Source organism: Acanthopagrus latus, chromosome 9 (genome assembly GCF_904848185.1).
Source record: "Acanthopagrus latus isolate v.2019 chromosome 9, fAcaLat1.1, whole genome shotgun sequence".
Lineage (NCBI taxonomy): Eukaryota > Metazoa > Chordata > Actinopteri > Spariformes > Sparidae > Acanthopagrus > Acanthopagrus latus.
Window position 1 is genome coordinate 19,426,387 of NC_051047.1, and position 17,532 is coordinate 19,443,918.

At 40.4% G+C, this 17,532-nt stretch overlaps 1 protein-coding gene across 2 annotated transcripts; it reads right to left on the reverse strand.

Moving 5' to 3' along the window:
- Positions 1-2,039: 2,039 nt before the first annotated feature.
- Positions 2,040-15,971, reverse strand: LOC119026327 (coiled-coil domain-containing protein 138-like). 2 transcript variants are annotated; one of them, XM_037110618.1, is made up of 15 exons: positions 15,540-15,971; positions 15,064-15,133; positions 14,720-14,834; positions 14,529-14,632; positions 14,032-14,195; positions 13,735-13,872; positions 13,456-13,575; positions 12,846-12,923; positions 12,535-12,654; positions 11,387-11,539; positions 11,107-11,223; positions 9,251-9,455; positions 7,027-7,200; positions 3,972-4,110; positions 2,040-3,138 (listed from the first exon to the last, which is right to left on the reverse strand). In XM_037110618.1, the coding sequence occupies exons 1-15, from the start codon at positions 15,618-15,620 to the stop codon at positions 3,012-3,014; spliced, it is 1,905 nt and encodes a 634-aa protein (XP_036966513.1). In that variant the 5' UTR covers positions 15,621-15,971; the 3' UTR covers positions 2,040-3,011. The 2 variants fall into 2 exon arrangements, with proteins under 2 accessions (XP_036966513.1, XP_036966514.1); XM_037110619.1 differs by lacking the exon at positions 15,540-15,971 and adding an exon at positions 15,224-15,375.
- Between the last annotated feature and the right edge of the window lie 1,561 nt (positions 15,972-17,532).

A 17,532-nucleotide genomic window follows, 5' to 3' on the forward strand; every position in this document is an offset into this window, starting at 1 on the left:
TGAACGGCTTCACAGCGTTTTCAATCATTTTGTACTCAATCTGCAGAGTGGACGTGCTTGGAGGCAGAAGAGATGGATGCTGAAGAAAACGGTTGACGATAAACTGATGATCTTGACAGAGAGCTTTTATTTACCGCACAGTGTCTTGCCTTGATGTGACAGGGTGAAGCTGGGTGGCTCGCTGAAGAACGGCGGTCACGGGATGAGTGTTTACGTGGCTGCTGTGTGCCGAGTGTGCTGATCACACAGCCTGATGATTCCATCTGATGTCATCCAGATGCAACAAAATTCACAACAGCCACAACTGGAACGCAATGTAAATACTCTCTTCCTCTGTACTGCCTGCAGAATACGACCTATTATATCTATTATATAATCTCCACTGCTTACGGCTGATGACGGTTACCGAAGTGGTTAAAATGTGTCGGAGAGAGAAGGAATTTAAGGTAGGACGAGACTTAATCAGGGCGATGTGGTCAGAAGGAACGAAGGGGGATTTCCCTTTTTTTGCTTTCTGGCTATTTAGTTTCACCCCCAGTGGAGATAAAAATGATACTTTTTTTATTTACAACAACACAAGAATTTTTTAAAAGGCCAATAAAAATGAAATGTTTTCCAGTCTTTTTCTATAAAAACAGATGCGGTGCCAGCGACTGAGAACAAACCAAACTCATTTGGGTAACAACATAATGTATCATTAAAAAGGGCTAAACTTTAAGCTGCAGCTCACTCCTGAACTTTAAAAACAGCCGATCCAGAAGGTTCCAGACCGATCAACAGAAAACCCTGGTTTCAAAAAGGCTCTAAACAGAGTGAATCAACTGTAAATGTTCAGCATGTTTTCAGGATGCACGAGTTCCAAAGCTGCTTTTTCTTCCACTGCACCGTAAGATGCTACCTTTTTTTTACATTAATTCCAATACCACCATGTGTGCCCTTTTTCATCATCAGCTCTACTGTGGCTGTAACGCTTGGTGTCTGAAATCACTCACAGAGTCATTTCAACCCAAATATCTGAAACAGGTGGCATTTATTTGGGCAGAAGATTTCATTTCACATATCTTTGCCCCTCTAATGTTTTCATTTTTTTATAGATGGTGTTTAAACTCTCCAGGTTGACTGTCGTTACTATTATTATTTATTTGATTTATGCACAATGCTACATTTTGTTTTTGCCATTTTCTGACCACACTATGCAGATTTATTTTTCCTTACATGTAGCCCTAAACCGAATGTTATAATGAATATCTGATAAATTATGGTTCATTGACACTCATGTGTGCAGTACAATTGTAAAAAATAAATAAAAATATTTAAAGGCTTCTTTTCTCAATTTAAGGCTGTTTTGCTTCTTATGTTCACTTTTATAATATATACTTTGCAACACATTATAGTAAAGTGCACATAATAACCATCAACAACTTCTCTCTTAGCGCGCACATTAGTTTGGCCTCACTTCAGGATGTGGAACATATTCTAAGTATGAATTTGGAGTTGTGTGGCCACCAGTGTTAGTGTTATTAAGGAGGAATGTTGCTGTGGTACTCCCACCTTCAGGCCCATACTAAGCAAAGCATTTTACCGTTGTAATTCAAGACCAACAACCACCATACTATACCATAAATAAGCAGTATTTTGGTGGCTATGAGGGAAAACAATTATAACTGCATACTAAAATGCATGCTCATATGCAACTAGTTAATGGTAATGTACACTTTGATATAAAGTGACTGATATGTTTCTGCCAAATCCAATACCGATTATAGTGAACGATGTTTGGAGCCAATATACATTTGCAGTAAAAAATAAAAATGTTATTGTCAAAATTTGGAAAAGACTACTGAACTACTGTTTTTCTGCTACACTATACTTCCACTCCACATTTATTTGATAAACTTTGGTTCTCATTTACGAGGCAGATTAAAATCAATCACTGTTGATGAGCTGTGACGTGACACTAAACAGTTTGTGTTGTGGGCTGGACACTGAGTGAGCTCACAGAGTGGTGACTGCAGACAGAGAGGATGCTGCATCGGCGCTAAAGTATTGCAGTTTTTATTTTTTCTTGTTATCAATAAACGTGTCTAAAACATATAAAGAAACATTAGTTCAATTCATTCTATACTAATTCACACTTGCTCTATATTCTACATTTGATCCAAAGATCCAAAGACACATTGTTCCAGCAAGGTTTTCAAACTCACTTTCTTTGAACCGAGACCTCAACAGTTTCGCAGAATACCAAACGTGGACTTACTTCAGGAATCTGGACACTTTAAAAACTGGATGCAGCGCTTTCAAATTCAGAGCAGCACAGCACTTCTGAGGGCTTCTCAACGAGTGCATTTTGAACATTGGCTGTAATTGTTCCAGTCCGACCAATCTCCTCCATCAACCATCCCCACCAACGTGTCCCATGCTGAGACCATTAGTCCCATAACCCACCCATGCTCTGGAACAAACAAATAAGACATGTTTATACAAAACATATGGATTTCAGCATTTCATATGCAGTCCAATCGTAACGTCCTTCAGTTCTTTTTGTTTATTGCCATTAAAAAGCTTCACAGTCAGCTTCACAGTCACAGCGTCTCTTCCTCTGAGCACATCAGACACCCATTAAGGCCACTTGGCAAGCATGACACTCATTTAAAAACAAATGGGGAGGGTTAATGCAGAGGGAGAAAAGACTAAATAAAAAACAGTAAGGTCACAAAGACCAAAACATACACAACAGTAAAAAAGCGCATTTGACGGACAAAAGAACTTCAAAAGCATACTAATAAATAAATAAGGGATGTGTGTCTGTGTATCATTTGAGGTAGGATGGAGCCTTGAAGTACTGAACAGTTGGAAATATAGTAATTACAGTATGCGCCCATATGAAAGACCGACAACCTGCTGAAGGACTGAAATACAAGGCGAGTCATCTTTAAACAAGCAAAAAAAGTCTGATTTTATACAGAGACCTTCAATCCAACATCAGGCAGAGAAACAGATGTGAGTGAGTGTTATTTAAGGTTGTGCAGGATGGACCTGAGGTTGAGGCAGAGGAAGGTGTGCGTGTGGTTGGTTTTGTGATTAAGTTCTTGTATCTGAAGGTGGAGGGAGGACAGTTCAAACAGACGCCGGTTCTTCCTGAGAAAAAAAAAAATCAAAGAAACGCAAACGAAAACCCCATGAGTGAGTCACACACACTGTACTACAAGCAACAACAATGAAGTTTACAAGTAAGAAGTCACAAATAGAGTAAGTTTTTACTGCCAATGATTTGTTCATCGGTTAAGGTTTGTCTTTAATTGAATCATGATTTAATGCTGGTGTGTTTCTTTCGATTCTAACATTGTTATTTGAATTTCTCAGCTCAGCTTTCCTCATTATGGCTAGCCAGCTAACTCTCTTTCGAGCTTCTGACACTGAACAAAGCTAAGTTACGGATATGGGTGGGAGACAGTTTTCTCGGATGCGTGAGACAATTGGAGGTTGCCATCAGAGCAAACAAGGGAAATAGTGAAGATTGCAGTGGTGCGGCTTATCAGAAACACTGAGGGGACGACGCTCAACCCTAATGACATGCTGAGTCCAGGAAATACACTCCACTAAACTTCTCCAGATGTGAGTGGTGGTAGAGGAACAGTCAGAAATCACCAAAGTTATCAGGATTCAGCATTTGGTGAGGATGACTGTCTGTGCAAACATTTTCAACAATCCATCCAATAGCTGAGACATAAAAGTCTGGACCACAGTGGTCGACCAAGGGACCAATATTTCTATTCCTGGGGCCATTTGCATGACGATAGATTATGAGTAGCTTTGAAGGTGTGGATTTCAATTTGGACTTCAGGACGCAAAAAGCTCAAATAAATACATGGCCCTCATTAAAGCTTGATTTTTTATATCTGAGCATGCAGGTACTTCCTACCCAGGATCAGAGGCATGTCAATCTGTGTTCAGTGTATGATTTTGTCTACCTTATACTTGAGAGCTTCTGCAGAAGGATGGACAGCTTCTCCAGCGATGGGAGCTCCAGACGAGGATTTTTAAGGAGCTGAGAGGCTGTTCGGAAAAACTCCTCACAGCTACACGCATCCAAGAAGGGATTTAGGTAGCCTACAAACACACAAACACAAACACAGCAAGGAAAGTAGGATATTACTAAAACAATTTCTCCAATGAGCAACACATTGTTGTCCAATGTTAAAGCCTTTGAAGAGATTGTCGACATAATTCTGCCATGCTCCGCGGATTTGCATACAAATGAAAAAAACATGGAGGCACAAACAAACCATGAAAATCCCTTTAACAATCAAAAGCAGTTAGACAGGGACACACATGCTGGTCAAAGTGACCCTGCGATGGCTGGTTTTGGGAAGAGCTTCCATATTGTCGATGTTAACTCTGACCTTCCGTTCATGAAACTGTAACTTCACACACAAACACATACTCAGACACACACATACGCTCAGAGCCACACATATACACACAGACACACACACAGATGAAACAAAAGAGGGACAATAGCATCAATCCTCACAGATGGGAACTGCACATTTTTTAATGAGTAAAAGCAAATGTGGCCCTTATGAAGTCCTAAAATTAGTCACTTCCTGGTAAATAAACATTTGTTTCTGCTAAAGACACATTCCTGCTCCTTCAAAAACTAACTCTCCACTGTCTTAGACCACGCACAAGGGCGAGGGAATACAATCTGAGGCGCAGAGGGACTTTTTGGCTGGTACAGAGGTTCTGCTGGCAATAAATCACAGCAGAAGATTGGACAGAGAAGAGTAGGATCAGGTTCAGTTAAGAAAGGATAAGACGGGTAGGATCTGATGGCACGAGAAGGATAAAGCAGCAAAGGACAGTTTGGTCAGTCTTGTTTCCAGAAATTACATCACTTCATCTCAAGGTTCTAAAACATCTATATACAATTCCCGTTACTGACATGAACTATGTCTTTTCAACATTTTACAGTATTTCTTGCACATTTCAAATGTTACAAACACCAGTGCTTTCAAACCAAATCCTGATCCAAATGACAATACTTTAATTGTTCAAAAAATGTCCAGACTTGAGTGACAATCATTCAGCTGGGCAGGTCCTTTTTTACATTAATATTATACATCAAACATCATTTTGCTTGTGACTGGCACTAACAGTTTTATCAGTTTCAGAGGCATTAATAATGTATCTTATGAGCAGAAGTATAAGGCCAGAGATATATTTCCTTTTAACAACACGTTTGCAGGCGCATGACGGCTGACTCAGCTATCCTGCATTTGCACGGAGCATTGTTTGTGCACATCCCCATACATGAACACGATGTGTCCACAAGATATAATAAGCATGTTGTTTATGTCTGCGGTTTAACAGCAGCCTAACATGTGTGCAGCACCTCTGCTCACACTGCCCAGTTTCCTGATGGGTCTTTATTATTCTAACGTGCTACATTCTATACATGTTTGGCTATATGGATACAGATGGAGACAGAGAAACACAGACACATTCCTCATGAGCTTGATGGTTGACAATATATGCAATGTGGGATCACGTCAAATCGTATAAACCTTGTTTAAAGTAATTTTACCAGGTCAGAGGCTTTTTTTCTTTTTAACCTGCAACACCACAGAAACATGGAACAACAAACACATCTGTACTGTGTCGACTATGAAAGAATGCAAACACACATGTAGGTCCATATGTGACCATGGAAGTTAAATATACTGCATGTTTGGTAATGTTTGGTAGTGAGCGCACCCACTGTTTACCAGACATCAGTCAAAGCCAGTAAAACACTGTTACTGAGTCTGGGCTGAGGTGGCCGACAGCATTTTTGTGATCCACGAATGTGCTATTAAGAAGATGTGTTGTGTAACTGGCAGAGCAGTCAGGTTGTCGCACTGTGACCACAGACACGTGTGTGTTTTGGGTACAGCTACACCTTTTTGTTTTGTTTTATTTTATAGGCAACCTTCAGGTGTAAAGCGGTCTCCCCCTCTTCCTCACCCCTTTCCGTCTCCCCTCGTTACTGCCTGTAAAATACAATAATTAGCAAGTCCTGCTAGACTTACAGTCCCCTTAAAACACACAACTGTATGTACACACACACGCACAGCTCCAGCCCCAGTCGCCTCCAGCACATGGCTCTGCTGTGTATTAGCAAACAGCAGTCTTAAATGATATGGCTTATAACCCTGCTGACCTTGACCTTCTATGGAAACACACTGCAGCTGTTCCCTCCTCCGTCAAGTCTTTCTATAAAAAGGGCCAGGAGGTGGTGAAGGTCCAGCGTTTTCAGACCACAACTTCCCAATCTATTGCCTGACCGGTGCTTGTGATGGATGTGAGCTCAGAGAGGCTGTTACTTTCCACATGTGGTCTTTTATGCTGGGATGATGTGGCAGGAGGAGCTGGTATAAATCAAAGTAAATAGTGATAGTAAAGACAGTACATAAATCTGGGCTAGAAGAGTGATCACAGCAGGCTACATCAACCACAGACGGTTTCCTGAGCAAAGTGAGCTGTGTATTTATAAAGATCTTGAGGTCGGTCACCAGTGATGTACTACGACAGGCTGGAAATTTAACTATAGCATATATACAGTATGTACTGTGTATAGTATATACATGGCTTTGCAATGCACTTGTGTAAATGTACAAATGTAGAAAAATGTCAACTAATGTCTAAATAAGTGTCACTATAGTGGAGTTTCTGACTTTAAATGTTCTGCTTCAGAGATGTACCTTGACTTCATTTGGACTTCCTCAGTGCCTCAGTTTACTAAACATTAACGTGCAAAAAAACCCTATAATTTAAACACTTTTGACAAAACAATTCGACAACTAAACTAAACTACATTTATATCTTTTTTAACACATTCAACAGGAACAGTTCTTCCTATTTTTGTTTGTGTTTTCATGTCCAAGGAATGACTTGTGTGAAAAGAAACCTGGTGCACATAAACACTTTATATCACACACAGGTGATGGGCTCTCTTCTACAGTCATGAGGCACATGCCTACTTACGGGACTGTTCAGTTAGCTGCATCAGGATGTCTACGGGTGTGTTCAGACCTCCACGGCCAGCACGAATCATCCACAGCAGCACACACACTCCTCCATAGTGGATGAATAGGCCTCGGCCCTCCTCAGACATCAGCTCGGTATGGAGACTGTCCAGAGCCTGGGCCAGCACATCAGCTGAAAGGACAGACAGACGTATGTAAATACAGAGAAACTTGGTTCTGGACTAGATTCTAGACTGTCGCATCTGGACTGGTAAAGATCATTTGATGAATGCCCGGACAACTGTCATTTAAAAAGATGGGTGTATTTTACACAAGCAGCTTGACGAACTTGTGACTTATTGCAGGTCAGAGCTCAGCCGGTTCAAATAACATTCTCATACATGTTAAGTGTTTGGAAGTGCAGCTCCAGGCTACCAGTGAGCTAGCTGTGTCGTCATTAGAGTGAAGGCGCATGTAGGCGTAGTAGGAGAGAAAGAAAATAACACTGGGACAATTGTTGTGTCACATATACTTGCCTAGGGTCTTTTTATGTGATTATGTGATTAAATAATTTCAGTATTGAAATGTCATTTTAGCCTTTCAGCTGAAACAATAATACTATTATTATTACTATTTAGCTGAACCCACCACATAGTTGGCATTTTGCTTGAAACTGACTCAAACAACATAGTTGCTGACTTAATTCTTTTGATAAAATAATTAATTAAACAACTCATTGAAACTCTAATCTCATCTTTGTACAATACATCTTTAGCAGCATTTTACCTGTTCAGTCACAGGACACTTGTCCTCCATCTAACCTTTCCCATCTGATCCCCACTATCCAAACTGCTTCCTTTCTTTCTCACACTCCATCACTGTACTTTGGGCTTAATGCCTGCCATTCTTCTGCCATCACTTTTCAGGTCCAAAACCAATTTTGCCTGACAATTTCAAAAATATGATGTGTGACAATCTGAAACAGTTCTGAGAAATTCTAAAGGTCTGAGAAAATGCTTTTCGAATGTCCAAAAGTGCTGGATTTATACATCCTGACACGGGATAAAAGCTGTCCTTTTATTTTCGACTGAGCTTGGTTAGTTCGTCTCAGAATGGTACCTATTATGTATAAAATCTCCGATAATAAGAGGGGGAAGAAACATCTCTCCATTATATCCAATCTGGTTTCATGTCAATCCAGGCGAGGGAAGAAAGCAAACCTGGTGAGCAGACTGACAGAAAATAGTCTATATAGAGACATACTGAGGGAGCCCTGAAGCATTATGAGCAGATGGAAGGTCAGTTCAGAGCAGAGTTTCATAAAATATGTCAGGATATGTAGGCTGCACCCACTGACTGCACTCAGATTTATAGTGTGGAAGGCCAGGGAGGAAGATTTGGATCTAGCTGAAAGCCTTTTGCCCTTTTCAAATATTTTATAGGAGCAAGAGTTAGAGGCTAAAGCCAGACTAGCTGCTCTGTGAGGGTAATGCTCTTTGTAATGAAAACAACATTTTAAGACAGACATGAGTAGGGGTCCAAAGATCTGCAGTGCAGCATATTTCCTTGCGGGTTCCTAATTGTGACCAATTTGACTGTTTGTCTCTACTTTTCCAAGTTATAAAAACATTTCTATTTCCTTGATTGCCAGGGGATCGCTAAAGTATTAAGAAATCATTCTTAGGGACCATCTTGTGTATTTAAAGAATTTTAAGGCAATCCATTCAAGAGTTGTTCAGATTTGTTAGTCTGGACTACAGTGGAAGTCTGATGGACACTGTCTTCCCTTGTGCCACAGTGCTAGTGTGGCTAGAAAACCTCGCCTTGATAACAATGTTTAAACATTTGCTGATTCACTGATCATCAGAAATTAATTGCCAATATCTATTATGCATAAACTGTTTCATCCATTTAACAATCAACATTTTTCACTTTTTCTAGTTTCTCAAACTTGAGGATTTATTGCTTTTCTCTGCATTATAATGCTACAGATCGAATATTGTAATATTTAAGATGTCCCTTTTACCTCAAGAAAATTTGGCAATTTGCCAGTTTATCCTGACACTTTACTGATTAATCAAATAAAAAAACAGTATATTTATCGATGATGAAAAATGTCACAGCCCTACTACATGATTCATTATCCTAAACCTTCCATCCTGCTGTATCTTCATAATCTAACACCAGTTTGAATTTTTCAAGTTTAGTTCATTAGATACAGTATGTGTGTTCAGTACTATTACCTTGTGTGACAGTACGGAGGATGATGAGGGTGCAGAGGAGGCGTGTGTGAGGACACGGGCTGCGGTAAAGGGGCCAGCTCCTGCAGACTCCACCCACAGCCCCACCGCAGGACTTTGGATCATCATATGTCGCCACCGTTAACTCTGCTGGTGGCTTTGATACCTCCTCTCCTATCCGCCGCAGAGTGGCAGATAGTGCTACATGCTGTGCAGATCGTCAGATACAGACACACATTTGTCGTTGCACGTTCATGACTGTGCCTGCACTCACTTACTTTAGTTATATAACTATAAAAATAAAAAAAAAAACAGGAACGATATGCCTTCAATGATTTCCATCAAACGCCGGTCTAGAAAACACAACATCACCCTGACTGGGAGCCAGCAGGCTTCTTCGCTGAATAACTGATGGATCCAATAAATCGTCACAGTAAACTACAGCTACTATCTAAGATTTATGTATTTCCAAAGCAGTAAAGAGCAAGTGGTTTTCAAACTCACATCCTTCTCCCCAGATTCTAAGCTGCCTCCCTTCTTCCATTAATGCACTGTGGCCCAATAATGGTTGGCTTTTGTCTTAAAATTCAGCACATATTGCAGCAATAAGGCAGCATGTGATTCCAGTTGAGCATCAAGCATGTCACTGCGCAGATATGACATGGCCTGACAAACATATATGGGGGGAGCCAAACACCCTGCGGGAGGATTGGGGAAGAGGACTGATGTTTGGAGTTGGAAGCTGTGGGTAGAGAATATGGTGGCCAGGAACATAGTGTGAAGGCAGGAATTTAAAGCCCAATCCCATTATGCTCTTTGCCACTATTCCTCTGTTTTGCATTCGTGTCAAAGAGTAGGATGTCCCAATTCTTGTTGGTATTGAGGGGCGTGTTAAGGATACACGGTGCTCCAAATTGAGGTTTTTCAGAGGCACACTTCAAACCAAGGGTTGCGTGAACTCTGTTGTTTCAACGTGTTGTGATTCTTCGTTTTTTATAACAAGTATAAAACAACTGCAACTACTTTTCAGATTAATGGACATAAGCTAATAGTAATGGGCTAAAGGCTAGATGCCTGTATTTGACCTTTTAAAATAAAATAAGCATTAAAAGTGAGACTGAGAAACAGGGACAGCCTGTTTTGATGCCTAGTCTCTGCTAAACACACAGTCAGACACAGAGGGGACTTCAGATAACCACACTTGTCATCTGAACGCAGGACCTCCAAACATTAAAGCCCGCCGTGCTGCGAGGGGAGATGTAGCGATAAAGTGGATATTACCTACTTGAAGCGCATGTGTACTTGTCTGATGTGTGGCTCGAAGGGAAAGCTGTGCATCGTGTTTGATTTCTGCTGCATGATGTTGTGAAAGTGACTTAGCAGCTTTCTGTAGAATAAGATTCTCTCTCGCAAGACCAGTTTACAATAACTACGGAATGTGCCGGCCAAGGAATTGACAACATTTTTTAAGAGACCATAATCTCTTAGGAGGCATAATATGGAATTTGTAACAGGTCAATCATTTATTTATATACTCAATATACAATATATCACGCATTTCTGGTATTTTCTCTCCCACATGTTGTTACTTTTGGACAGAATATAAACAAAACAAGATGAAGATTTAATAAGTAGCCAGCGGAAAAGGTTGTAAACATCTTCAAATGGTCACAATTAGAACCATGCCTCCTAAAATCAAAATTTTCTTCAGTGGAAGTCTTTACAAATTTAAAGACAATGCAGAAAATTAACATACATACCTCACATGTTCTACTGCTATTGTACTCATTATGTATGTTATTTGATGCATCCTGTAATAGCAGAGTTTAGCCTCAGGAACAATTATACCTTGTCTTTACCTGTGCACTGCTATCCATATGTCTCAAAGCCCAGTGGATGAGGCGAAGAAGGTGTAGGAGGAGGTCAGGTTCTGTCGTAGGAGTGAGATGAAGCTGATCTGCTAGTAGTGGCAGCACCTAAAGAACCAAAAATAACTTATTTGTCATTTGTCAATAACTTTGTCATCCACAAAACTGTTTGGGTTTGTCTTGATTTCTGTCTCTTTTGTTATCATGGGCAGCAAAATATGCATTAATGTAGTTAAGCAGTTAAAAGCAAGACATCATACTGACACTACACCTTAAGGCATCTCTCATTGAGAAGGACCTCTGGAGGAAGACACTGGCTCATTCCTTTCATTCGGTTTGCTGCTACCGATGAGAACGTCTGTCCATCAAGGATCCAGTCAATCAGAAGAGTCAGGAGCTTTGGAGGAGCAGGACTAGAACTGCCCTGACAGACGAAGGGTGAAAGAAATAGCAGTTCATTTATAAACACTGTAAACTTCAATCATCATATTATTTTTTATCAGTATTTCTATTTTTTAACCATAATTATAATCTGTACTTAATAAATGTTTAGGACGCTAAATACCTGTCTTTAATTGCCATTTTATTCAATTAACTTATTGTGGGGGGTTTTGGTGTGAATTCTTCATTAGTTAATCAGTTGTGAAGTACTTGGAATTGGATTTGATTTATGTCAAAGGTATATATACCTTTAAAACTAAAGTATGACTTATTGATTGATTCAATTTGACCTTAATTATCTGTAAGATGACATCACATCTCGATCTGAGGTCCATGACAAGTCCTGCACAGAGTAAAAAATGAGCCCCAATAGATGCAGGGAAGTCAGGATCTAAAGAAACGTCTCTAGAATTCATAACTGCATCTATCTGAAGTTCAGCTGTGGGACACGCAGTCATATTCAGGGAAGTGTGAACATTACATCATGAATGTGATTTCACTGGGGCGCCTCAAGGTGTTAATTAAAGTGTGAAGAAGAACGATAATGAAATGAATGTTTGGCTCCGTCAATGTTCTCTGAATAAGGAAAGGGGGAAAAAAAAAATCACTCTTAGAATGACAAGGGCAGCTGTGTCAACTGAACTCAGAGCTCGACTGCTTCCACTGATAATTCATCTTCATCAAGAACTGCGATGATAACATAATAAAATCACAAACTATGATTTATCATGTCAGCTGGCAGCATGAGTGTGGTTTGTGGAGAAGGACAGCTTTACTGTTTCCAGCTTGGATATGTGTAAATGAGCTTGTTAAACGTGTCAAACAATACTAAACGATGTGCTCAGTGTTCTTCAACAAGCACACGAAAACAAATTAAGTAACGCGGCCTTAATTGGAGTAAATCCTACTGATTGGTAAAAGATTTGACTGGGAAACAAACACACACAAGACAGCACAACAAGAGCGGTGTTAAAGTACCTTCTTGTTGGGTTTTCCAGAGGCAGCAATTTTCTCCATTTTGGTTGATTTAATACACTCTGTGCTCTTAACACTCATTTTCTGACAGCCTCCTGATGTGATGCTCTGCTCGTATTTTCTCTGAAAGCAATAAGTTGATGAATGACTGCATGAAAGAACATTTGCTTTTCAACACATTATGGAAAAAAAAACAATTTCCAAGCTGGAGGAAATTATGATTTACAGCCAGAATTTCAAAACTTAAGGCCTCTCTATAAAAGAAATGTACCTGACTCTAGTTATAAAACACACATTGAATACTGTGTTCTTACCTGTAGGTTCTCAAGTCGAGCCTGCACCCTCCTGGACTGGCTCTCCAGCTTCTTATTCTGTTCACTGATCTTATTCAACTGTTGATTTAAAAACAGTGGATGTAAATCTGCCATGCAGGGCCACTGTCTATAAAAACAGGCTGTATTTTGTTAATTCCACATAAACAAATCAGCACACTTTCTCAGATGGGACTGATTTTTAATTACTTTTTGTGAGATTTTAGTGTTGGGGGGATTCCATAGCTGCAAAACTATTAAAAGTTCCCAGCAGACACTTCAACCAAGAAAACAAAAGCAGATTCAGTGATTTCTTTATTACTGAACATAACTGAAGAGGGTTATGTCATATCGCCCTCCTGTGGTACAAAGTGCTAACTGTTCAGTACGAGCCTTCTAGTCCATCAGTGATGAAGTGAAACCTTGTATCTGTTCATTTATTTCAAAAATGTATGTATTGAGGAGTTGGCTGGCTTTTCCTCCACATGTTTTCTCATTTAAGAAACTGCAATATAACAGCCCCAGACTATAGAGATTTATGACTCTATTAAACTTTGGAGACACCCACAAAACCCAAAAAGACAATCCCCACTTGTATGTGAATTGTTTTCACCTGTTTCTTCATGTTGTCGTTCAGCTCCTTGATGGTGTCGAAGCTGGATTTGAGCCTCCTGTTCTCCTTGTTCCTCTCACGTACAAGATCCTGCAGTTGGCTCACCTCTCGCTGGTGTTTCTGGTGACACATACAGACATGTTCACGCATATTGACCAACAAACGCCTCAGTGGTACGTAACCCTATTCAGTACACCGCATCCGAAATGATATTGGCTTGTTTGACACGTTTAATTAGTGCAATTAGTCGATTTGGATGAATGTATCTGTGTGTCTGACCTCCTCCACCGCTAGTATCCGAGTGTGCAGCATCTCCTCCAGTCCGGTAAGTCTCCCAAAAGCCTCCTCCTGCTGCTTCAGCTTCACCTCCCGCTCTTGCAGCTCCCTCTCCCACTGCTGCTGACTTTGTCGCTCTGCCTGCACACACACACGTACAAACGCATTGATCATACTAAACTTTTGTTTTATGTTAAATAGTAACCCAAACTAACATTTGACTCCAGGCAACCAAACCAATATTTTTCCCTCATGTGGATATACTGATGAACCACTATTATAATAGTTCTCCTCTCTCACTTTTAGTTGTTCGTAGATTGTCATCATCTCTTGATACACCTCTGCTAGTACTAAGGGAGAGGAACGGCACGAGTCACGGAGCTGTCGAACTCTCTGCAACCTCCCGCCAGTCTCAGTTTCCAAGGACCCAGGGCTACCATGCAGACAGGAAGGCAAGGTCACATCTGGAGGAATGAGGCATGATAAAGGTAAGCCCGAGGCGATCTTAATGCGTACCTATAACAGAGGCTGTTAGGATAAGTCACAAATCCCAGCAATAACAGGACTTCAAAAAAATAAATTACAAGAACTCCAGGGCCTGTTTCATTATTCATGATCTTGTCAAGTCATTCATTTTCAAACTACAATCAAATCAACATGTCTGTGCTTCAAAGGATTTTCCTCAGGAAGCAGGAGCCCTGAAATTATTTCAGCATCACTTTTTTATTTAAGTTTGCTATAAGGTGGTGACTTTGTTTGGTAAATGTTTTCTGGCTCTGACACACACACACACACACCTGTTTCTGTAAACAGCAGCTGAGAGTCCTGAAGAGGAGCAGCGGTAACAGAGTCTCCACTCAGATCTTCATCACTGCCTTGCAGACTACAATCACTGGCAAACCTGAGGAAAGATAGCGACACATTTTGATCGTGGCATACCAACCATCTCAAAAAAGGTTATTTGTGTGAGTGATCTCATTAGACTTACTGGTCAGGATGGTGGGTAACTGCTTTGAACAGTTCATGTAATGCTTTGTCATAGCTTTTCAACACTTTGCTTGGCCGTTTGGATCCGTTGGCACAAATGAGCCTTTGTACAGCCTCTAAAATAGTGAACATAAAGCATTCTTAGGCATATACATTCAAAGTATCATCATGCATCACTTTAAAACACATTTTACACTGTAAATATCCTACATCATTATTCACACTTTATTAATGTTTTTCTCAATAAAGAGGAATATTAGTGGTTGTAACTACATGTGTATTTTATTAGAGACTTGTTAGAGAATTTAAATGAAGTATTTGAGGTTATCTGAGCATATGAAGGACCTCTGTGGGCCTCCTGCGAAGTGCACTTCACATCACTGGCTGCTGGAGTCATGTCCTCTGACGGTGCCATCTATAAACCAGAGACACAGGGTACAACAGGACGACATTATTATTCAACTGCGTTCAACGTTGAAGTTACGTTATGACAACAAGAGCTTACTTGATGAATGAACTTCGCAAAAACGTCAGGCCCGACACAACAGTACTTCTGTTTATGTTTCATTTAAGTTTGACTTGAGATTTTCATTCAGCAGGATAAATGATAAGTTAGCTAAACAGACATGGCGACGTAGCTAGGCAACGACAGGAACGTTTCGGCGTGGAAGTAAGCTAGGCTAAGTTAGCATTAGTTTGTGGATATCAATCGCACGTTGGCCCACTGCAGCCAACGTGCAGCTGTTTGTACAGGACAGCACTGTTACAATGAAGTTATCGAACAAGCTGAGTTTGTCTGGAAGTTGTTTAAGTCGTCCAACCTGTTTCCTCCTCTCCAGATATTTCTGCTTCAGCCTCTCGACCATAACCGTCTCATCGGTGTCTCTAAACCACGGGTTCATGCCTGCTGTTACTGTTTATGTTAGGTTAGTGTTCGCTATGATACTGTTAAACTCAGCAGAGTTTAGGCAAGAGATCAAATAAACACTGCATACAATCAACTTCCGGTGAACGCTTTGGGATTGGGAGGATTTCCATGAATGAGGCTCGTGTATTTGCGATATAACGTAAAGTATTTTGAAACTAATCGTGAAACTTCCGGTGTTACTCTTCTTAGCCGTATTGACTTGACGTAGCCCCGTGTTGACTAGAAACAAAACACGGACTAAACTTGGTGTTTGGGTGACTGGTGTCGCCTTCCACTGCCTTGTTATTGTCGATGCCGTGATTGGCAAGTTATACAGTTAGTAAAATCATCACCGCAACCCGGTTTCTCTGGGGCTGTGCTCCTTCCACTCCGTACCACAGCGGCAAAGTGAGCCGCTGTATGCGAGAATATGGCAATGTGAACCGCTGTCTGATTTTCGTTGCGCCTGAACTAGAGTAAATACGGTAAGCCTGGTCCTAGAGCACAGTGAAGGTCCTAAAAGATACGTATTGCCTACGTGCTTTTGCTGACATGTGTTCTTTATGAAGATTGGACATTTTCCTCATGTTTAATCAGATGTAAGTTTTATTTGATTGATCGTTTATCAGACGAATCCAAGTGATTGTTTAGTATGAGCATGACTGTGTGATAGAGTAAGGCATCAGGAAAGACCATGAAAAATTAACCTATGAAGGAGTTGATATGATGTAAGGTCAACGGTCAGAATACTGTGTATAGAGTTTATTCATTTTGTGTACCTGTGATAGAGTGAGACATCGGGAAGCAGATGGAATGATAATGAAGAATGGTGACTTGGTTTTAACCATAAAGTCCAAATTCAGGAAATTCAAGTATAATATTTCCGGATTTCATGCATGATGATATGAGATGATATTTGGAGTTACCAATCACAACAACCATTTACAACTAACAACAACAACAAAATAAATAAATAAAAGCTCATCCCAATAAAGCCCCCTGAAAAAGAAAACAACAACAACAACAAAAAAACATTAGAAACAAACACAGCTGACTCCCTACAGCAAAGAGAGTTTTATTGTGAAATTTCAGCAAACAGATACACCGGGATTAATTGTTTAATACCATTAGAGTTAAAGTACAAACTACAAAACTGAACCGACATACAGTACTTTTCTTGCAAAACATCTGTTACCTGATGATGGGTCAAGCGCACAGATGTGGTCAATAAAAAAAGATAAAACAGCTTTCACTTAGAGGTTAGTTTGTGACGCTGCAGCCCCCTCTACAGATAAACAAGTCGAAGTACACAGATGCATCATACTCGGAGAAGAAGAGAAGTCTGTTGATATTTGCCGTCAACAGAACTTCAATCATCAGACCCCAACAGTGTTTGTACCCTTCTATTGTTTATTGTCAAGGCTTCATGACTTTGACAAAAAACACAATTTTTTCAAGCCTTTGATAAAATGAGAAAATTACCTGTTTCAGCATTTGAGAGTAGACTCAGCAGGAGTCTGATTCATTTCTTGTTGGGTTCTGATGATTGATGTTCCGTTGATGGCAAATATCAACAAAGACTTCTCTTCTTCTCCAAGTGAATGAGGGTCTTCTCCAGCCCTCTTACAGCAGACTTCGCATTCAGAGGAAGTTACTTCAGGTCTGCTCATTCTTCTGACACTCCTGCTCTGCCATAACACAGCAATAGGTAAAAAGACAAAGAATCACAAGGACAGGGTGAAATCAGTCATCTGATAGCACAGACAACCTATGCAGGCATTGTACATCTGGAAACGGTCTGGTACTCCGTAGCTTAGAGACTGTGCGCATGCGTACAAGAGACGGCCAAATTTACAACAACTTTAACCGCTCGGCGATCGTGGAAGTCAGCCCAACCAGCACGAAAA

Coding starts and splice junctions, on each gene's coding strand:
- LOC119026327 (XM_037110618.1), bottom strand. CDS start 15,620: ATGAACCCGTGGTTTAGAGACACCGATGAGACGGTTATGGTCGAGAGG. Junction 15,134..15,539: donor ATCTGGAGAGGAGGAAACAG/GTTGGACGACTT, acceptor TCTGGTTTATAG/ATGGCACCGTCAGAGGACAT. Junction 4,111..7,026: donor GCAGCTAACTGAACAGTCCC/GTAAGTAGGCAT, acceptor GTGTGTTTGTAG/GCTACCTAAATCCCTTCTTG.